Source organism: Oncorhynchus tshawytscha, linkage group LG30 (genome assembly GCF_018296145.1).
Source record: "Oncorhynchus tshawytscha isolate Ot180627B linkage group LG30, Otsh_v2.0, whole genome shotgun sequence".
Classification (NCBI taxonomy): domain Eukaryota; kingdom Metazoa; phylum Chordata; class Actinopteri; order Salmoniformes; family Salmonidae; genus Oncorhynchus; species Oncorhynchus tshawytscha.
This window is the reverse complement of record NC_056458.1, coordinates 637,321-660,474: the sequence shown is the minus strand read 5'-3', so window position 1 is coordinate 660,474 and position 23,154 is coordinate 637,321. Positions and strand designations below refer to the sequence as shown.

Below are 23,154 nucleotides of genomic sequence, written 5' to 3'. Positions count from 1 at the left end.
CTTGGACTACAGGAAACGGAGGGCCAAGCACGCTCCCATCCTCATCTACAGGGCTGGAGCGGGGCAAGAGCTTCACATTCCTCGGTGTCCACATCACTAAGGAATTAACATGGTCCATTAATTAACATGCACAACAATGCTTTTTCCCCCTCAGGAAGCTGAAAAGATTTGGCATGAAAAGACCCTCAAAAAGGTTCTACAGCTGCACCATTGAGTGACTGGCTGCATCACCGCTTGGTATGGCAACTCCTTGGCGCTCAAAAGGGTAGTTCTTTCGGCCCAGCACATCACTGAGGCTGAGCTCCCTGCCATCCAGGGTGGTGTCAAAGGAAGCCGCTACAAATTGTCGAAGACTCCAGGACACCCAAGTCACAAACTGTTCCCCCTGCTACCGCATGGCAAGCGGTACCAGTGTACCAAGTCTGGAACCAACAGCACCCTGAACAGCTTCAACCCCCAAGCCACATGACTGCTAAATAGTTAACCAAATGACCACCTGAACTATCTGCATTGACCTACTTTGCACTAACTATTTTGACTCATCACATACACTGCTACTACTGCTTATTACTTATCCTGTTGTCAGGTCACTTTACCCCTACCGAAATATGTACAGTACAGTACATAGCTAGCTCAATTACCTAGTACCCCTGCTCATCGACTCGGTACCGTTACCTCGTGTATATAGCCAATTTACCGTTACTCATTGTGTATTTATTCCTTGTGTTATAATATTTTCTATATTTTTCTCTCTGCATTGCTTGGAAGGGCCTGTAAGCTAGCATTTCACTGTTCGTCTATACCACAGGAGGCTGCTGAAGGGAGGACATACTAATGTCAGGAACTGTGCAAATGGAATGGCATCAAACACCTGGAAATAGTATTTTTGATGTATTTGATACATTCCATTGATTCCAACCAGCCATTACCACAAGCCCGTCCTCCCCGATAACTGTGCCACCAACCTCCTGTGGTCGACACCTGCTGTTGAGGAAGCATGTGACAAATGCGCAATGTGAAAAGTTCCTGTACCACTACATATTGTCAAAGTTTATATCATGTTTACATAAGATTCATATGATATTGATTATATACACGTACTACATTCTGGGTAAAAGTTGTTCACACATCGGGTATAATTTCGATCGTCTATCTAAATATAAAATAACGGATAAATAAATCAATAAAAAATAGACCAGAGGAGGGCCAATTGAAGCGTGAATTCTGCCACCTTGTTGACACAGAGGCCCTGTGGTACAGTATGTACATAGACATACACTCAGGGAAAAAAGGTGCTATCTAGAACCAAAAAGGGTTCTTCGGCTGTTCCAGGTAGAACCCTTTTTGGTTCTATGTAGAACCTTTTTGGGTTCCATGTAGCACCCTTTCCACAGAGGGTTCTACATGGAACCCAAAAGAGTTCTACCTGGAACCAAAAAGGGTTCTACCTGGAACTAAAAAGGGTTCTACCTGGAACTTAAAAGTAACCTTTTTGAAACCCTAAGAGTGTAGAGAGAGCTCAGATCAGATCAGATCAATGCGACGGCTGCCTTCTCTCCTCTGCTCTGACAGAGAACTCATCTCTGCACCTTGGGATGAAAACAACAGGCCCCCATAAATAAACTGGTGCATTAAATCATAGTTTCTTTGGTCAACATAACTCTAGTAGGTTAGAATCTGAAGCAATCCCCAGTCTGGCCAACTGAGACAACATAAAGACAAAGTTGTATAAGTGAGGAAACTCATCACATCAGGTGTGAAGTCTATGTCATGCTTTCTGTAGGGAGAAGCAACTCAGACGTAGACAAAAACAAACAAGGAAAGAGGTGGATATCTGAAAGCCGCCCTGCTTACCACAAGCCCACAGGTCCACAGCTTTGCCATATGGGTCCTTCCTCAGGACCTCAGGAGACAGGTAGCCAGGTGTCCCTGCAAAGCCTGCATCACATCCAGACAGAGGCAAATAGTCACAGATAACACAGCTCTGTTGAAATCAAATGCTAGGCAACAAGCAATGGGCAATAATGTCGAGGTGCTTTTTCCCATTGGAGATTACATTTATGAATTGCCTGGATGGGCTGTGAGACAGGGGATTGATAAACTGCAGGCATTAATCGTGGATTATCTTGAATCACATCTAGGATTCAAACGGATCATTTTATAAAGTTCCAGAAGGGATACTCTCAGTGAAAGTCAAAGAACAGGGTGATAAAGCATAGCTCCATATAACAATCTAAATACTGGTATCGTAATGCTATACAATACATATAGATATAGGTTTCGATCAAATGCACATGTTGTTTTTATGTGGGAAGTGACACTAACCATATCAATCCATTATATACTGTAATAGGTGCAGTAAAGTGATGAGCAATAACCATCTTCAAATGCATAGAATACTTCAACCTTCGTCGCAATATAACAAAGAAAAGACAGAAGTCTTCCTTTAGTATTCTGTCACAAACCAAGAGCACAGTGTTAGACAGACCTGCTCTGATTATCATCTTCCCCCGGAATGTTAAGAGAGAGTAATTAACTTAACATCATCCACAGGTTCCTGGGGCCGCCTGCCTCACATTTCTCTCAATAGGGCTTCATCTGTGGTATGCAGTCCATATCCTTATTACCTACCTTAACCAGACGGGTTTCTAACATTCTACAGTAAGTCTGGACGTTAAACTCTTTATGAGGAGTGATGAGACCGTTATTTCACTCTCATTTTAAGGGTTCACGTCATCTTCTCATGTTCCATCCTTGTTTTGTCCCAAACGTGTCCCAGCAGATCCACTAATAATCATGTGAAATGATTATCACTGACAGTTAACAAGGTTGCTTGCTACTTGGATAGATTATGGATTACTGTATATATCAATCCTCAAAACAGTGAAGAAGAATACATCCCTCCATTTATTCTCCAGACCCATGGAACCAGCCTGGGGTTTGACACACTGTGAACAAAGGAAAGGTTGAAATATCGAGACTCATTTCCATGAATTTGTAATGTGTATGGAATAATGAGGGGTTGGGTAAGTTACTTTTTAAACTTAATCAGTTGCGGTTACTAGTCAGCTGTCCAAAATTGTAATCAGTAACATTACTTTTGGATTACCTTCAGTTAATCGGATTACTTTCAGTTACTTTCCCCTCAAGAGGCATTAGAAAAAGACAAAGGATCCAAAGGAGCCATTATAGGCATTTGTTGTGTCATCATAGTGGTCTCTGACTTGTGCTCAGACTTGCTCAGGTGGAACAAACTTAAACCTACACTTTTTTTCCATCCACATTTTTTTCCATCCTGAATTGAATGTCATTGAGAAAACAGAAAGGTTTCATAACGTTTTTTTTTTTTACAAAAGTAATCCAATGAGTAATTATTTCGTTTTTTCAAAAGTATCTGTAATCGGATTACAATATTTTTGCTAGTAATGTAACGGATTACAGTTCAACTAAGTTTTTAATCAAATGACATGTAACTGATTACATGTCATTACCCAATCCCCAACCCTGATTATAATGAAGCAGCAGAGCTGGATCTGACAGCTCCACCAGCAGTTCTTAGAAAATATAAAAAATATATCAACCAGCTAGGCATCCCCCAGAGGTTTCAGAAAATCATCCTGATCGAAGAGATGTACGTCTTTAAAAATGAATTGTGGGTATTGGATAAGTGTCCTCTAGTTCATTAAAAATGAACTGAAAACTAAAAGACATTCCTAGTTCCTAGTTTTAAAATGTATATGGGTCGTTCAACCAAAGGAATTCCTTTTGAAATTTTAAAAGGCTGTTATATTCAGTGAAGTGCCCTTTAATATAGACCAAAAAGGATTTCGATAAATCTGATTTTTAATGTGAACAAAATACTTGCTAAAGTACCAAAATTCTGCATTTTCTGCATCTGTGCACCCTCTGTGACTTAACCCTGAAGTTTGTAAATATCTACTTATATTGTTGCTTTGTCAAAGTCATTTCTGAAGAGTATTATTTCCTTAATGTGATGAGTGACAACACAAATTGTGATTCATTTTAAGTCAACCCTGTTGCATGAACTGAACTCTCGTTTTAATATGGTCCATTCCTTCAGAAATGATTTGTTCAAAAGAAACATGAAACACATAACAATCAAATTATGTTGTAAAAGCAGCTGGTTCTACTCTTTTTTGGTGGTAAACTGAGTAGTTTGATCATAACACTTCACAAAACTGTTACCCAAAGAGGCTCAAAATGTTTTAAAAATGTCATGTTTTAAAAAAAGCTTGCATTCAATTGCTCCTCCATGTTGCACACAACAACATTCCATTTCCCCTGTCACAAAGGGATTTGTGTCTGATTTAGTAAAGATGCACTATGCAGAAATAGCTCCACCATTTCCTGGTTGCTAAAATTCTAATAGTTCACATAATTTCAGTTTATGTGACAAAACAAGCAAGTAAAGCGTAGAGAATCATTGTATCCTCTAAACCGCTGTTTGAATCATTGTATCCTCTAAACCGCTGTTTGAATCATTGTATCCTCTAAACCGCTGTTTGAATCATTGTATCCTCTAAACCGCTGTTTGAATCATTGTATCCTCTAAACCGCTGTTTGAATCATTGTATCCTCTAAACCGCTGTTTGAATCATTGTATCCTCTAAACCGCTGTTTGAATCATTGTATCCTCTAAACCGCTGTTTGAATCATTGTATCCTCTAAACCGCTGTTTGAATCATTGTATCCTCTATTTTCAGCTGTTTGAATCATTGTATCCTCTAAACCGCTGTTTGAATCATTGTATCCTCTAAACCGCTGTTTGAATCATTGTATCCTCTATTTTCAGCTGTTTGAATCATTGTATCCTCTAAACCGCTGTTTGAATCATTGTATCCTCTATTTTCAGCTGTTTGAATCATTGTATCCTCTAAACCGCTGTTTGAATCATTGTATCCTCTAAACCGCTGTTTGAATCATTGTATCCTCTAAACCGCTTTGAATCATTGCTCTATTTTCAGCTGTTTGAATCATTGTATCCTCTAAACCGCTGTTTGAATCATTGTATCCTCTAAACCGCTGTTTGAATCATTGTATCCTCTAAACCGCTGTTTGAATCATTGTATCCTCTATTTTCAGCTGTTTGAATCATTGTATCCTCTAAACCGCTGTTTGAATCATTGTATCCTCTAAACCGCTGTTTGAATCATTGTATCCTCTAAACCGCTGTTTGAATCATTGTATCCTCTAAACCGCTGTTTGAATCATTGTATCCTCTAAACCGCTGTTTGAATCATTGTATCCTCTAAACCGCTGTTTGAATCATTGTATCCTCTAAACCGCTGTTTGAATCATTGTATCCTCTAAACCGCTGTTTGAATCATTGTATCCTCTAAACCGCTGTTTGAATCATTGTATCCTCTAAACCACTGTTTGAATCATTGTATCCTCTAAGCCGCTGTTTGAATCATTGTATCCTCTAAACCGCTGTTTGAATCATTGTATCCTCTAAACCGCTGTTTGAATCATTGTATCCTCTATTTTCAGCTGTTTGAATCTGGTGTACAAAACCAAAAGTAAAAGATGCAAAAACAAAACTTAAGAACAGGAAGCATAGAAATAATACACATAGAACAGATCTGCCGCTTCTTAGACTTGCTTTCAATGAGAATGACAGAAGTTACATATTTTAGCTCTAAGATGAAATCGTCAACCCTGTTACGTTCAACCCTTATACCTTATTTGGCACTTAATAGGCACTTACTATAGTCATTGTTTTATTTAACCTCTTGAGATGGGGAAACCATGTTTTTTATTAAGTTGAACATGATGATGGAAATGTAATACACCAATGGTTTAATCATTTAAATATGTACCGGCTTAAAACCAACAACACGTGCGCCTATGCCTTGCATTGGCTTTGTTTACAAACCGTAAGCTCAAGCAGAACACAAAAATACTGGTAACCTTTCATGTGTGGCGCGACTGTCGACTAGCAAAATACTTGCTAGCATGCCGGCAAACCACATTGTGTTGTTACTGGAAGTCAGTGTAAATTTAACGCTGCACTATTTTCTAAAGAATGAAGACATACGACAGCAGTGGCAACTTTTCATTTCGGGTGGACAGGCCGAACAGAAAATCAACATCAGGTCATGTGTGTGCAGTCCACATTTCGGGTGGACAGGCCGAACAGAAAATCAACATCAGGTCATGTGTGTGCAGTCCACATTTCGGGCGAAGTTGCTTTGTCAATCGGGGAGAACATTCGATGGGTCTTGCCAGGAAGCTAATCTTGAAGACGCTGTACCGTCATTGACAGTGGATCTTGTAAGCGGTGAACATAATGTAAGTATCATCGTTTGATAATTTTTTTGTCAACCGGGTGGTGCAGGATTATAATAATACATTTTGCCTGCGCTACATACGGCTATATCGGTCGCTAATACATACGGCTATATCGGTCGCTAATACATACGGCTATATCGGTCGCTAATACATACGGCTATATCGGTCGCTAATACATACGGCTATATCGGTCGCTAATACATACGGCTAAATCGGTCGCTAATACATACGGCTATATCGGTCGCTAATACATACGGCTATATCGGTCGCTAATACATACGGCTATATCGGTCGCTAATACATACGGCTATATCGGTCGCTAATACATACGGCTATATCGGTCGCTAATACATACGGCTATATCGGTCGCTAATACATACGGCTATATCGGTCGCTAATACATACGGCTATATCGGTCGCTAATACATTTTGCCTGCGCTACATACGGCTATATCGGTCGCTAATACATACGGCTATATCGGTCGCTAATACACTTTGCCTGCGCTACATACGGCTATATCGGTCGCTAATACATACGGCTATATCGGTCGCTAATACACTTTGCCTGCGCGACATACGGCTATATCGGTCGCTAATACATACGGCTATATCGGTCGCTAATACACTTTGCCTGCGCGACATACGGCTATATCGGTCGCTAATACATACGGCTATATCGGTCGCTAATACACTTTGCCTGCACTACATACGGCTATATCGGTCGCTAATACATACGGCTATATCGGTCGCTAATACATTTTGCCTGCGCTACATACGGCTATATCGGTCACTAATACAGGACTAGTAAAGGCCCAGTCCATCAACCCTTTTGTGATTTTTTCCTTCCTTTTTGATGTTTCAGGGGGTGCTACAGCACTCCTCTACTTGGATGATCTCCTGAAGAAGGCAAACTATCGGCATATGTCAAATCTCCCATTCCTCCGAACATCTGTTTTGAAAATGCTTTTGCTCAGCAACTCACTGCCTTCCTGAAGACAGTCTGGTTTTAGACCCCATCATACTACTGAGACCACACTCGTGAAGGTGTGTGAAAAAATTTATCATATTTCTCCTCTGGCTTCCTGTTTAAGGCCCTAGCTGATTTCAAGGTTTATCTGCTAACCTACAAAAGTGTTACATGGACTTGCTCCTACCAATCTCTCCTATTTGGTCCTGCCGTACATATCTACACGTACACGACGGTCACAAGACGCAGGCCTGCTTACTCCTGCAGTAGAATTTCTAAGCAAACCGCTGCAGGCAGGGCTTTCTCCTATAGAGCAACAATTTTATGGAATGGTCTGCCGACCCAATAGAGAGACACAGACTCAACCTTTAAGTCTTTACTGAAGAATCATCCCTTCATCGGGTCCTATGATTGTGTGTCGTCTGGCCCAGGGGTGCGAAGGTGAACGGCAAGGCACTGGAGTGACAAACCCACCCTTGCTGTCTTTGCCTGGCTTGCGCCCCTCTCTTCACTGGGATTCTCTGTCTCTGACCCTGTTACGGGAGCTGTCACTGGCTTGCTAGCGCTCTCCCATGCCGTCCCTAGGAGGCGTGCATCACGTCTAGCCAGGCTTTTATTCCCCCGTTATACTCGACTTGAGTGGGTTGAGTCACTGACGTTATCTTCCTGTCCGGTCTTGCGTCTTCTCAGGCTCTTGTGGTGGGGGAGATCTTCATGGGCTATACTCCGCCTTGTGTCAGGGTAGTAAGTTGGTGGTCTGTTGACATCCCTCTGGTGGTGTGGGGGCTATGTTTTGACAAAGTGGGTGGGGTAATATCCTGCCTAATTGGCCCTGCCCAGGGGTATCGTCGGATGGGGCCACAGTGTCCCCCGATCCACCCTGTCTCAGTCCTCAGTGTCTATGCTGCAATAGTTTATGTGCCGGGGGGCTAGGGTCAGACTGTCCTATCTGGTGCATCTCTCCTGTCTGATCTGGTGTCCTGTGTGATCTTAAGAATGCTCCCTCTAATTTTCCCATCTCTCTCTCTCTCCCCTCCCGGAAGACTTGGACCATGCCTCAGGACTACCTGGCTGTCCCCGTCCCTAGTCCACCTGGCCGTGCAGCAAATTTTGTGACCACCACAGCTCTAGTCGTGCTGCTGATCCAGTTTCTGCTGTTCTGCCTGCGGCTATGGAACCCGGACCTGTTCACCGGACGTTCTGCTCCGTGTGTCTTTGAACACAGCACAGTCCCGTGGGGCAGGCTGAAGAAACTTCTGAAAGAGAGGCACTGTGAGAAATGACTGAGGACATCCTCAAGCAGGCACAGAAAACCACAGCATTGGAACAGCAGAGAGACTTCCATCCTGGTTAAGAGAGAGCTCCTATCCCAGGGGCTCATGGGATTGGCTGGATTACAAAACATTGGTTTTCTGTGACCGTCATTTCTTTAAAAGGCACTATCTTGCTCACAATTTGCGATGAATGAGTGTGTTTTTGCAGAAATAACGGGGGTGCTTTTTTCCATTTTGAGCACCTGCCCCTGGAAAGGTCTGTGCACGGCCCTGTTTTGGACCTAAGGGCACCAATCACAAGGCAGCACCAGTCAGTCAGTTAGGTTAGTTAGAGCAGAGTGATGAAAAATGAGCTGTACCTAACCTATTCCAACAAGACGGTTTTACACAGCAGGCCTCACTACTAACGAGTCTGGATGACGCTGTGGTGACATTTCTACTTCTGGATGACAATTCATAAATAAAACAAACAGCCCGTCTTCTGTTTCCCCTGTTGTAGTCATGGTGCTGCGGAAGTCATTTTTCCTTCCTTGATGGTGTTTTTTTAATGATATGTCCGTTTGTTTTTAGTGGTTGCTATTTCTCCAGAGTAGCTGTTTTTTTTTTAAATTGAGGATGTTCGAGGCAAAGAGTTGTTTTGATTGGATTCCACGGGAGTCTTTTCATTATCTATTTCCCTCTGAAGATTGCGACTGGAATTCTTTGTGCTCAGAAAACCCATTCTTCTTATTTGATGACTCTATGTGACACCCTATGCAGTTTCCCTGCTGATTATATCTTAAATCTTGCATAAGTAGACCTGCTTTAGAAGCCATTCCTTATTTGCATTTCAGTTTATTAAATTTTTTGTGCGTGTAATTACGACTAATATCAGCCATAAGCCATTACCGAACCAGGCTTGTTGTTCCCCCTCAACCTCGATGGCCAGGCCGAAGTCTGCCAGCTTCACTGCAGCACCCTTGGACTTGGAGGCAAGCAGAAGGTTCTCAGGCTGGGTACAAAGAGAGAATATCCAATCAGTCAGTGAGAAGAGACAAGAGACCTGAGCACAAGCAGGAATAGGGTGACAGACAGACATGATTCTGGGCCTGATTGAATAGTGTTTAGTTTCTTTTGTGGTTGCGGCATTGCAGAGCTCTGATAAATCCATCCTCCCACACAGGTGGAGGAATGACACCCCCCTCCACTCTGCTACTGCTATGAGATGTTATCTACCCCTGATACACACAGACATACACCACACACGCACACACGCACCCAAACACACACAGAAATCCATTTTATCATTCCATCTTCCCTCGGGGGCAGGAGGGTCTCTTTGTACGGGAATTTGTTAGTGTATGTTTATAACAGTGTGAGTGCTGAAGCAGTCTGTAAGAAAGATTTAAAAAATTCACCTTTGAAAGATTGAGCAAGAAGGCTGCGTTTACACAGGAAGCCCAATTGTGATCTTTCTTTCACTAATTGGTCTTCAGATCAGCTCTGAAAAAGATCTGATTCGAAAAGATCTGATGTGATTGGTCAAAAGACTAATTAGTTGAAAGAAGATCCGAATTGGGCTGCCTGTGTAAACGCAGCCAAATGCACCTTTGAAAGGGTGTGAGGTTATGATAGCGACACTTGGACACGTGTGATTATAAATGGGAACCCATCCTGTGCTTTATCTGTCCTTCATTGACACAACAACAAAGCAGATTCTGTAGCACACACAACGCTGTCTGATATGATGGAGATGGTGTGAGGGTTTGTTGCCGCTTCTCATGTAAATTAGAAACCACATTCCTTTATGGGTCCCTCGAGCTGACATTGAGATATGAAGTGCACGTGCTGTACATGACAAGTTGACAACAGAACAATGGATTGACGGTTGTTGCACTGTAATGAATGCCTATTCTACAATCGTCAAACTGTGTGCAGAGGACATGACTTAGCAGCATGTCCCCTGAATGTTTTGTAAGGGCTTTTGATATTCTGTTCTCATACATCTGCTTCTCCTCTTGCTTACTGCCGAATTCCTCTGTCTGTCATGTCAATGTGTTGTGTGAAGGAAGTTGATGGTCGCCATCAGGTCAGCAGTAACATCCAGACACCGGACAGATGGAACAGACAGAACCAAACGGAGTGGATAGGAAGAGGGTGTGCCCTCAGAGTCACACAACCCCGGTCATGACTTTGAGTTGCAGTCGTCATCTCAGGTGATTGTGGCCTGCAAACTAAATCCGTCTTAATGGGACACGATGGTGAGAAAATAAATGTGTAGACTGATTGACCGCTACAGAACGTGGTAGTATCAAATTCGGTTTTAACAAATTATTTTCTTGGTCTACAAATCAGTAAGGCGCAAAGTCGTCATGAGAAAATAGCAGTGCAGTTTAAGAATACAGTTGATACTGTAGAGAGTTATGACACACAGGAGGACGAAGCCATGAGGCGAGGCAGGTCAGGGGGTCTTTAGTAACACCTGACCCACTGTGGAGAGCAGAGGAGGTGACAGGTGGATTCCCTAACCAACCACCCATCAAGTCCCAGCTCCACCTGACCTCCCTGCTATCACATTGTGGTGCTGAATGTCCCCAAGAAAATGTCCCTGAACTGAATCAAATATAACTTGAGGACTGCAGAGGCATTGACAAAGTTATTATTGTCCCATATGCTGCTGACTCAACCGTATGTTTTACGACTAGTTATCCCTCTTCCTCCTCCTCCTCCTCTTCTTCCCGTCAGACCTCTTTGTGAGAACAGCGTGGGGGGTGTGATGGCTGGAAACAGATTTGCTAACATCCCATCTCATCCCACGCTCCCTCTCCACTGTAACCATTTCCCAGAGGTGGTCCTCACAGAACCATTCAGTAGGAACACAAAGGCTCTAATCGCAGCCCAAATGGTCTGTTGTCTAAAGCCTGAGCACACGTTGACTACATAGATGTGTCCTTAAAGGGTCTAATCGCAGCCCAAATGGTCTGTTGTCTAAAGCCTGAGCACACGTTGACTACATAGATGTGTCCTTAAAGGGTCTAATCGCAGCCCAAACGGTCTGTTGTCTAAAGCCTGAGCACACGTTGACTACATAGATGTGTCCTTAAAGGGTCTAATCGCAGCCCAAATGGTCTGTTGTCTAAAGCCTGAGCACACGTTGACTACATAGATGTGTCCTTAAAGGGTTTAAATGGTCGTACCCCACCAGAACCCAAAATATAAGGTCGTTTGACTCCAACGTTTGCAAAAAATAAATGTAAACAAACACTGTATAGCTTCAAAAACGTGGTTAAAACTCTACTTTTGACATCATGGATGGTGACTCCTTGCATCCATAGCTCTGTCAGCTTTCTACTGAAACAGCAGCGAGCAGAACGCTTTATTTTTTCGACTGCTGATTGTTGCTCCAAGGAGTCTGGACGACTAAAACGCATGGTTGAAATGTATTTCAATGAATTCAAATAACAAACACATATATAATCTCAAGATTATTGGTATACTTTCTTTCAATTCAAATCCAATGTGACAAACTGAATTTTGAGACACACACAAACGGCAACAATGTCATCAAAGTGAGTGTATTGCAGTGGATAAACAGTCGGGGACTGTGCCGAATATCGTGTGTGTCTTTCAATTGATTCCTTATTAAATCTTACCTTGAGGTCTCTGTGAACGACTCCCATCTGATGACAATGAAGCACTGCCTCCAGAATCTGCTGAATACAATGGCTATGAAAAGAGAGAGAGAGAAAACAGAACGACTGAGTGGGCTGGGAGTTTGGCGGCATTAAATTGAGTGCTCTTGAAAATGGGCTTTGCTTCAGCATTTAATCCACACATCATTTTGGGGCGAGGAAATGGTCTCTGCACCTACAAAGACACACCGAGGTGTTAGATTTGGCCATTCATTTTCCTAAAGCTGTCGATCAACATAGTAGTATGGGCCAAAGTCTGTCTGATGAATTTCTTCATGTTGGGCTGGTTGTCAGTGGGAGGCTAATTAGCCACTACACTCAGCTGTCAATCAAGCTGTGGATTAGCGAGAGCCCGGTCCGCAGAGAGAGAGAGACTGATACACTATGCCCGGAGCGAAACGTGTACATTGATTGGAGGTCACTCCTACACCTCCACAGTCATCTGTTTCCATTTGATTCTATTCATTCATTTGTTTTGTAGCCCTGTCGCTCTGTCACTGCAAATCAATGGCCCAGTCAGTTGCTTTCACTGGCTAGGTGGAGTGGGGAAATGCTCTATCCGTGAAGGGGCTTATGCAGGTAAAGCTGTTCAATCCAAATGAACACTCCAATAATTACAGGGGAAAAAAGAAAGGCCTCTGACTGACTACATCACAAAAAAGGGTTGTATAGCCTGGGATGAAAAGCTTTAGACAATATATGTCAGGGTTCTATATCTATGCCTTTAGGTCCTCTCTAATCACTCTAGATTGGGAGTGCGGTGACCTCTGTATAATCCACCTAATTTAATACATTTTACGGCTCAAATTATTACGTTGAAATGTCTACATTGCTATTCTCACGTGTCTGTGTTTTGATGTATGCTGTGTGCGTCTGTGCTTGGGTATATGCGGTGTGTGGCAGGTAGCCTAGCGTTTAAGAGCATTGGGCCAGTAACCCGAAAGGTCCCTGGTTTGAATCCCTGTCTGTCTGTTCCTTTGAGCAAGGCACTTAACCCTAGTCGCTCTGTGAGGTGGTTCCACTGACCTGGCGTCGGCCTCGCTGTAGTACTCTCGAGCAACAATGTCTTCGAAGAGCTCCCCGCCTGTCACTCTGAGGAAGAGAGGAGGCCGCCGGTTTCAAGGATGCAGGTGGACTGGAGCATGGAGCCAATGTGAGAGAAAAACACCCTTCCCTGTACCCTTCATATCAGCCACTGAGACACGTTGACATGGAACCTAACAGGCACCTCAATGGTACATTTCTGATGTGAGAAAAGGCAAATCATTGACAAAACTCAAGCCGTTGTCTCTCTGTTGCAAAGTATAGACTATGAGAGTATGAATCCTTTAAAATATGCATTCTCAGGGCTTAGGGCAACACATACCAGTGTGTAATGTATTGCAATGAGTGCAAGGGCGTGGGTGCTGACATTTCAAAGATCAAAGCGGCCTTCAGTGTGGGAAAGTGTGGGAAAATTGCCTTGTCAATTTGTCAGTATGATGAAGTCCATGCTCCCATTTAATAGGTGGGTGTGAGGCCATCCATCTATCAGACAGCCTCCACTAAAAGAGTGGATTCCAGAGCAGAGGACCCTGCCTGTCTTGCTGCTGCATGGGAGAAATGTTGCACTTGGGAGCCGGTTCCTGTGGTGTTGGTGAGTCAGATAAAGTACATTCGGAAAGTATTCGTTACAGCCTTGATCTAAAATATATTTTTTTTAAATGTTTCTCATCAGTCAACATACGATGACGAAGCAAAAACAGGTTTTTAGATTTTTTTTTTACAAATGTATAAAATGAAAAAACCTGACATTTCACATTTATATAAGTATTCTGACCCTTTACTCAGTACTTTGTTGAAGAACCTTTGGCAGCGATTGCAGCTTGGAGTCTTCTTGGGTATGAGGCTATAAGCTTGGCACACCTGTATTTGGGGAGTTTCTCCCATTCTTCTCTGCAGATCCTCTCAAGCTCTGTCAGATTAGATGGGGAGCGTCGCTGCTATTTTCAGGTCTCTCCAGAGATGTTTGATAAGGTTCAAGTCCGGGCTCTGGCTGGCCCACTCAAGGACATTCAGAGACTTGCCTCAATGCCACTCCTGCGTTGTCTTGGCTGTGTGCCTAGGGTCTTTGTCCTGTTGGAAGATGAACCTTCGCCCAAGTCTGAGGTCCTGAGCGATCTGGAGCAGGTTTTCATCACGAATATCTCTGTACTTTGCTCTGTTCATCTGTCCCTAGATCCTGACTTGTCTCCCAGTCTCTGCCACTGTAAAACATCCCCACAGCATGATGCTGCCACCACCATGCTTCACCGTAGGGATGGTGCCAGGCTTCCTCCAGACATGACGCTTGGCATTCAGGCCAAAGAGTTCAATCTTGGTTTCATCAGACCAGATAATCTTGTTTCTCATGGTCTGAGAGTCGTTTAGGTGCCTTTTGGCAAACTCCAAGAGGCCTGTCATGTGCCTTTTACTGAGGAGTGGCTTCCGTCTGGCCACTCTACCATAAAGGCCTGATTGGTGGAGTGCTGAGCAGATGGTTGTCCTTCTGGAAGTTTCTCCCATCTCCACAGAGGAACTCTGGAGCTCTGTCAGAGTGACCATCGGGTTCTTGGTCACCTCTCTGACCAAGGCCCTTCTCCCCCGATTGTTCAGTTTGGCTGGGAGGCCATCTATAGGAAGAATCTTGGTGGTTCCAAACTTCTTCCATGTAAGTATCGATGGAGGCCACTTTGTTCTTGCGAACCTTCAATACTGCAGAAATGTTTTGGTACTCTTCCCCAGATCTGTGCCTCGACACAATCCTGTCTCGGCGCTCATAGGACAGTTCCTTCGACCTCATTGCTCGGTTTTAGCTCTGACATGCTCTATCAAATGTGGGACAGGTGTGTGCCATTCCAAATCATGTCCAATCAATTGAATTGACCACAGGTAGACTCCAATCAGGTTGTAGATGCATCTCAATGATGATCAATGGAAACAGGATGCACCTGAGCTCAATTTCGAGTCTCATAGCAAAGGATCTGAATACTTATGTAAATAAGGCATTTACATAAAAACCTGTTTTCGCTTTGTCATTATGGGGCATTGAGTGTAGATTGATGAGGAAACATTTTTATTTAATCCATTTTAGAATAAGGCTGCAATGTAACAAAATGTGGAAAAGGTGAATACTGACTACTTTCCGAATGCACTGTATTTGTGGGCCTATTTTATGAACCTGCTAGTACAAAGTGATTGGGCTCTGACAAAGCAGTTTGCTCCAAAATGTGTCAGCTTGAAAGACTATCCAAGGTAATTTGGTCAAAAATGGTCAAAAAGAAACAAAAATAGCTTCTTAGCAAGACCAATTTCTGTCTGGGAGTGGACTGAGTCGGGAGGGGCAAACTGAAAACTAGCTGTTATTGGCAGAGAGGTTTGGAACTCTTTCTTATTGGTCTATTAACAAATTCACAGCATGGTGATGCCACCAGGCAGACCAAAACTCCCTCCCACCACAACAGGCTGAAATTCAAACAGCTCTTACACTAAAAAGGGCATTATCATCATTTTCACAATTTCACAGTATTATTCCAACCTCATTGTGTGGAAATATATATAAAACACAGGGGGGCTGCACTGGGCCTTATAGGGCACAATAAGCAAAGAGAATATACTGTAGGGAGTTGTGCTCAAACGATAGGGCACAATAAGCAAAGAGAATATATTGTATGGAGTTGTGTTCATGCGACTGCTTCTTGACAATACCCTGCTGTTTCAAATCAGTTAAGAATAACTTGCATTGTCATCAAGATCTTCTTATGCAACACTTTGTCCTGCTGCTCACTTTCTCACACTTACAAAGCTGTTTTTCATTCAGAGACATGAACAGGGAAGAGGCAGGTAAACGAAGACACCTCATAACAGATGCAAGAAGAGTTCTCGAAGTTACAATGGCGTAAGACTTTACCAATGCTACAATGTCCAGTTTATGTAATGAAAAGCATTCAACGCCTCCAAGGGACTGTAATTACTGTTTTGCAGACTGAAATCAACAGTTCTTTGAGAGGCGTTGAAAGGTATTACATCATTTGAGTGTTTAAAATGCATATAATATTGACTTTTATAGAACTATTACGGTGCACTCAAACGGAGTACACTCAACACTACATAGCTTTTTAGCCATAATTAGCAGTTCGATCCAAACCACAGCCTGTACTGTATAGCTTACAAAGGAGCTATTTGAATTCAGGACCTCTACTTGCATTAATGGTAGATAGTGATTCACTGTGGTTCCGTCTTCTACGGACTGCTCTGATAAGTGTGTGCAGGAGACACATCAAGACTCACATCAAGCTACCACCCAAACTAGAAAAAACACTGTGTCATTCATGTCAATATTCCCCACTGTGTGCGTGAAAGCAGACGGAATGATGCAGTCGATAAATTCACAGCAGTGCATTACTCACAGGTCAAAGATCAGGTAGTGATGCCCCTCCTCTGAGATGCTGTCATGGAGACGCACTGGACGGAGAAAAGAGAGAAAATAAGTCAACCTATGTAGAAATTGAAAGCACAAATATTTCACACATAGAATGCATAGTCAATAACCTTCAAATGTCTAAATCACACATGTCAATCACCCGGTCCACTGCATATATCAAATCACACATCTCAATCACCCAGTCCACTGCATATGTCAAATCACACATCTCAATCACCCAGTCCACTGCATATGTCAAATCACACATCTCAATCACCCAGTCCACTGCATATATCAAATCACACATCTCAATCACCCAGTCCACTGCATATGTCAAATCACACATCTCAATCACCCAGTCCACTGCATATATCAAATCACACATCTCAATCACCCAGTCCACTGCATATATCAAATCACACATCTCAATCACCCAGTCCACTGCATATGTCAAATCACACATCTCAATCACCCAGTCCACTGCATATGTCAAATCACACATCTCAATCACCCAGTCCACTGCATATATCAAATCACACATCTCAATCACCCAGTCCACTGCATATGTCAAATCACACATCTCAATCACCCAGTCCACTGCATATGTCAAATCACACATCTCAATCACCCAGTCCACTGCATATGTCTAAATCACACATCTCAATCACCCAGTCCACTGCATATGTCAAATCACACATCTCAATCACCCAGTCCACTGCATATGTCAAATCACACCTCTCAATCTCCCAGTCCACTGCATATGTCAAATCACACATCTCAATCACCCAGTCCACTGCATATGTCAAATCACACATCTCAATCACCCAGTCCACTGCATATATCAAATCACACATCTCAATCACCCAGTCCACTGCATATATCAAATCACACCTCTCAATCACCCAGTCCACTGCATATGTCAAATCACAGTGTCTTACATTCTCCAAAATACACTATATGGCCAAAAGTATGTTGGCACCCCTTCAAAGTTGTGGATTCTGCTATTTCAGCAACACCCATTGCTGACAGGTGTATAAATCACACATCAGCCATGCAAGTCCAGAATGGCTAAATCACACATCTCAATCAGCTCAGTGACTTTCAAATCACACATCTCAATCCACCAGTCCACTGCATATGTCAAATTCACATCAAATTCTGCCCTGCATATAGCTGGCACATCTCAATCACCCAGTGCTGTTATGTTAAATCACAAACATCTCAATCACCCAGTCCACTGCATATATCAAATCACACATCTCAATCACCCGGTCCACTGCATATACAAATGGGACACATCTCAATCACCCAGTCCACTGCATATGTCAAAAACATCTCAATCACCCAGTCCACTGCATATACAAATCACACATCTCAAATGACCTCCACTGCATATAGCAAATCAACATCTCAATCTGGAGTTTCACTGCAATGTTTCCATCTCAATCACCCAGACACAAGCCAAAAATCACTATCTCAATCACCAAGCATTGGCTAAATGGTATAATCACCCAGTCCACTATTGGAAATCAGGAGCACTGGAATCACCCAGTTCACTGGAGGGATGAATCACGCCTTCACCATCTGGCAGTCAGATCACACCTCTCAATCACCCAGATGCCACTGCATATGTCAAAGTACCTGCCTGAATGCATACTGCCCAGCTGCATATGTTTTGTCACACCTCTAATGGTCTGGGGCACTGCATTCATGTCTAAATCACACATCTCAATCACCCAGTCCAGTGCATATGGAAATCAACCTAATCAGCATCCACATGACCTTCAAATCACAGTGTCTTACATTCTCAAAATACACTTTGTGGCAAAAGTTTGTTGGCACCCCTTTCCTGTTTCTGCATTTCAGACACCCATTGCTGACAGGTGCATAAAATCTAGCACACAGCCATGCAAGTAGAAATGGTTTGTAGAGATGGCCTGTGGAAGAGCTCAGTGACTTTCCTGGACAGATGTGGCACCTCAATGCCACCTTTCCAACAAGTCAGTTGTGAAAGTTCTGAATGCTGAGCTGGCCAGGCAACTGTAAGTGCTGTTATCAGTGCCAGAAATCACTGGAGCAACTTGTGGCTCAGAATGGTAGGCCAGTACAATGCTTGAATGGGACCGTCGAGTGCTGAAGCAGGAGTTCACAAAAATTTTGTCCTCGGGTTGCTATACTCACCGAGTTCCAAACGACCTCCGGAAGCAACGTCAGCACAATAATTGTTCGTCTGGAGTTTCATGAAATGGGTTTCCATGTCCAAGCAGCCAGACACAAGCCAAAGATCACTATGCGTAATGGCAAGCATTGGCTAAAGTGGTATAAAGCTCGCCACTATTGGACTCAGGAGCACTGGAAATGCGTTCTCTGGAGGGATGAATCACGCTTCACCATCTGGCAGTCAGACGGACGAATCTGGGTTTGCCGGATGCCAGGAGAATGGTACAGTACCTGCCTGAATGCATACTGCCAGCTGCAAAGTTTTGTGGAGCAGGAATAATGGTCTGGGGCTGTTTTCATGGTTTGGGCTAGGCCCCTTAGTTCCAGTGAAGGGAAATCTTAACGCTATAGCATACAATGACCTTCTAGATCACCCTGTGCTTCCAACTTTGTGGCAACAGTTTGGGGAAGGCCCTTACCTGTTTCAGCAAGACAATGTCCTGTGCACAAAGCAAGGTCCATATAGAAATGGTTTGTCGAGATCGGTGTGGAAGAAGTTGACCGGCCTGGACAGATCCTTGACCTCAATCCCATCGAACACCCTTGTGATGAATTGGAATGCTGACTTCGAGCCAGGCCTAATCGCCCAACATCAGTGCCAGACATCACTGACGCTCTTGTGGCTGAATGGAAGCAAGTCCCTAATGCCTTGATTTTGGAACGAGACGTTCGAGGAGCAGGAGTTCACATACTTTTTTTTGGAGAATATCTAGGTTTTGATTATAGGTAGGCTTGACTGAAGTGATGTGGTACATACTGTTCATGAATGACTTTAGTCAAGCTTAGATAGTGCTTCTGGTGTCCTGTTGCTGTCCATATGTTGTCTCCACGATGGAGAGAATCTCTCTCTCTCTCGTCTACCCACCTGTACCCACCACACTCCTCCCCTCCCTCAGCAGGCAGTGTTGTGCTGCTCTGTTTGCATGTGTGTGGGCGTGTACGCACTGAGAGACAGAGAGAGAGAGAGAGAGAGAGGGAGAGGACACGCGTGTGCATGTGTGTGGGCGTGTACGCACTGAGAGACAGAGAGAGAGAGAGAGGGAGAGAGAGAGGGAGAGAACACGTGTGTGCATGTGTGTGGGTGTGTACGCACTGAGAGACAGAGAGAGAGAGAGAGAGAGAGAGAGAGAGAGAGAGAGAGAGAGAGAGAGAGAGGAGAGCGTGTGCATGTGTGTGGGCGTGACGCACTGAGAGACAGAGAGAGAGGGAGAGAGTGAGGAGAGGACATGCGTGTGCATGTGTGTGGGCATGTACGCACTGAGAGACAGAGAGAGAGAGAGAGAGAGAGGGAGAGGACACGTGTGTGCATGTGTGTGGGTGTGTACGCACTGAGAGACAGAGAGAGAGAGAGAGGGAGAGAGTGAGGGAGAGGACACGCGTGTGCATGTGTGTGGGTGTGTACGCACTGAGAGACAGAGAGAGAGGGAGAGGGAGAGAGTGAGGGAGAGGACACGCGTGTGCATGTGTGTGGGTGTGTACGCACTGAGAGACAGAGAGAGAGAGAGGGAGAGAGAGAGGGAGAGAGAGAGGGAGAGGACACGCGTGTGCATGTGTGTGGGCGTGTACGCACTGAGAGACAGAGAGAGAGAGAGGGAGAGAGAGAGGGAGAGAGAGACGGAGAGGACACGCGTGTGCATGTGTGTGGGCGTGTACGCACTGAGAGACAGAGAGAGAGAGAGGGAGAGAGAGAGAGGGAGAGAGAGAGAGAGAGAGAGAGAGAGAGAGAGAGAGAGAGAGAGAGGAGAGGGGAGAAGACACGCGTGTGCATGTGTGTGGGTGTGTACGCACTGAGAGACAGAGAGAGAGGGAGAGGGAGAGAGGGAGGGAGAGAGAGAGGGAGAGGACACGCGTGTGCATGTGTGTGGGCGTGTACGCACTGAGAGACAGAGAGAGAGAGAGGGAGAGAGAGAGAGGAGAGAGAGAGGGAGAGGACACGCGTGTGCATGTGTGTGGGCGTGTACGCACTGAGAGACAGAGAGAGAGAGAGGGAGAGAGAGAGGGAGAGGACACGCGAGAGCGCTTGTGTGGCGCTTGGGTGTGTACGCACTGAGAGACAGAGAGAGAGAGAGGGAGAGAGAGAGAGAGGACACGCGGGCGCTTGTGTGTGGGTGTGTACGCACTGAGAGACAGAGAGAGAGAGAGAGAGAGACAGAGAGACAGAGAGAGAGGGAGAGGGAGAGGACACGCGTGCGCTTGTGTGTGGGTGTGTACGCACTGAGAGACAGAGAGAGAGAGGAGAGAGAGAGAGAGAGAGAGAGAGAGAGGGAGAGGGAGAGGACACGCGGGCGCTTGTGTGTGGGTGTGTACGCACTGAGAGACAGAGAGAGAGAGAGGGAGAGAGAGAGAGGACACGCGTGTGCATGTGTGTGGGTGCCGAGATAGAAAGGGGAACAAAGTGGAAGACTGCAGTTTAGATACCTTCACCTGCCAACACCGGATACATAGCAACAGTCTCACCATTACATAAGCCTGAAACAGCCATCTCAGTTCATTCCGCTCAAAGGCTGCCTGAAAATACTTTGATTTGCATTCGCCACTGTCAACATTGCTAAAACAACACCCCACCCCATTTCCTTTTGCTGGGTTTTGCTTGTAGTTTTTGTCTACACTTAAAGTACGTCTTATTTCCCAAAAATGTGCAGAAATCCTAACGGAGGTGTGGAGAGGGAACGTTTTATGGAAGTAGTGACATTCTAATGTCCTCATCGGTTTTGATAACCGTTGTGACCCTGAACTGCTGTTTTGTTCACAGAGGGTTTTGGCAAGAGGAAAAGGCCAATCTGGTGTTACTTACCGGTGGTGGTGCTTTTGGCCTGTCGCTGTCTGCTTTTGGTTCCCTTGGCAGGGCTTTCCATATCAGCAGAGAGAACACTCTTCCCTGTGTTAGGGGTTGTGCCTAGGTCATCCCAAACGGTGTATTTCCTGAGAGCTCTCGATGGGAATCTTTGATGTCAGCCTCTTTAAAGAAGCTTTCCTTTACCAATCACTTGTCCAGGCTGTTGTTAGGCTATCTGAATATAGATGTGTTTGGGAAGCTCTTGAATTACGGTGGCATTTGGGCATGGCATTTTATATAGATTTTTTTCACCATTATTGTAACATTATGCCACCAGTAGAAGTAGTAACACCAATGAGAAATGTTGGGTACATTTTCTCGAAATCTACGGTCATCAGTCCTTTAAAAAATATTTCACAAAAGTGATATAATTCATTCTATATTTGAATAGCCCTTGTTTCTATTGATCTATATAATATATTCAATACTTTTGTTAACTGTCTAGCATTCAAAATAACAGATAGATTTCTCTAAATCCCCCCAAAACATTTCACTACACCTCTACACATCCAGTGGGACAAGCCAATTTGCCTGCCCCCCTGTAGATTCTACAATGCATACAAATAGATGTTTTGCAGTACAACAGACTTACATATGTCTTCGTGTTAACTAGCAGTTCAACAAAACAGAAAATGCTTTGTCATGTTTTTCTTGTCATTTGAAATGGTTTTTACGTGGCGTCAAAGTCAAGGGACCGCATTTACCACCGCAATTCAAGAAGGAATTCTAGCTGAATAGGGATGGGATGGTTGAAGTACTTTGTCTCTCCCACAGAGCAATATGACAACACACCGAGGAAAGCTTTATGACACGCTTGAGAGCCTCTACGCTGATACGCCAATTATCCCTAGCAGAACACAATGCCTTCATTTGTGGCAACATCCTCGTATAGGTAGGGACTGCTGTCAACCCACCAAGCATGATAAGCATGAGCCATTAGGATATCTCCAAACCGCTATATGGGTGTCACTGTCGTAATGGGTTTGAGTGGGTCTTCTACAAAATCCATTCCCAGGAATCACACAACTAACAACAACAACAAAAAACAGGCCTATTCTATTGATAACCAAACGTACCAAACCTGGCCCTTAGCCCTTGGCGTGGTGAGCCTGAATTATGAGTATCAGAGCCAATTCATCCAACACGTTGGTTCTCTCCTCTCCTGGATCTATGTGGGCGGACTTTGGCTCTTTGACGAATAACCGCCCCCGGTTTCGGCAGAGGAAGGCCGCCATGTAAAGAATGTGCCGATAAACAAAACGAGTCAATCCGAAGGCTGCAAAGTCAATTCACTGCTGCTCTGCACCGTCTCAAACAGCATGGTGGACGAAGGAGCACATGAAAAAGGCTGGATGTGGGCCAGTTCTTTAATAGCCTGTGATGGTCGGTTAGGCTCAGGGATAGAGAGCACAGGATGAGGGCAGTGTGTCTCA

General features: G+C 44.2%; 1 protein-coding gene across 2 annotated transcripts in view; it reads right to left on the bottom strand.

Annotated features, from left to right (window-relative positions):
* The window catches only part of LOC112229044 (calcium/calmodulin-dependent protein kinase type II subunit alpha), an 86,381-nt gene that overhangs the window by 23,602 nt on the left and 39,625 nt on the right, over positions 1-23,154 (bottom strand). For both annotated transcript variants that reach the window (XM_042309326.1, XM_042309325.1), the window contains exons 4-8: positions 16,652-16,706; positions 13,251-13,316; positions 12,186-12,258; positions 9,442-9,544; positions 1,855-1,938 (exon numbers count right to left, since the gene is read on the bottom strand). In XM_042309326.1, coding sequence (XP_042165260.1) covers positions 1,855-1,938; positions 9,442-9,544; positions 12,186-12,258; positions 13,251-13,316; positions 16,652-16,706 — 381 coding nt within the window. The remainder of the gene's footprint in view (positions 1-1,854; positions 1,939-9,441; positions 9,545-12,185; positions 12,259-13,250; positions 13,317-16,651; positions 16,707-23,154) is intronic.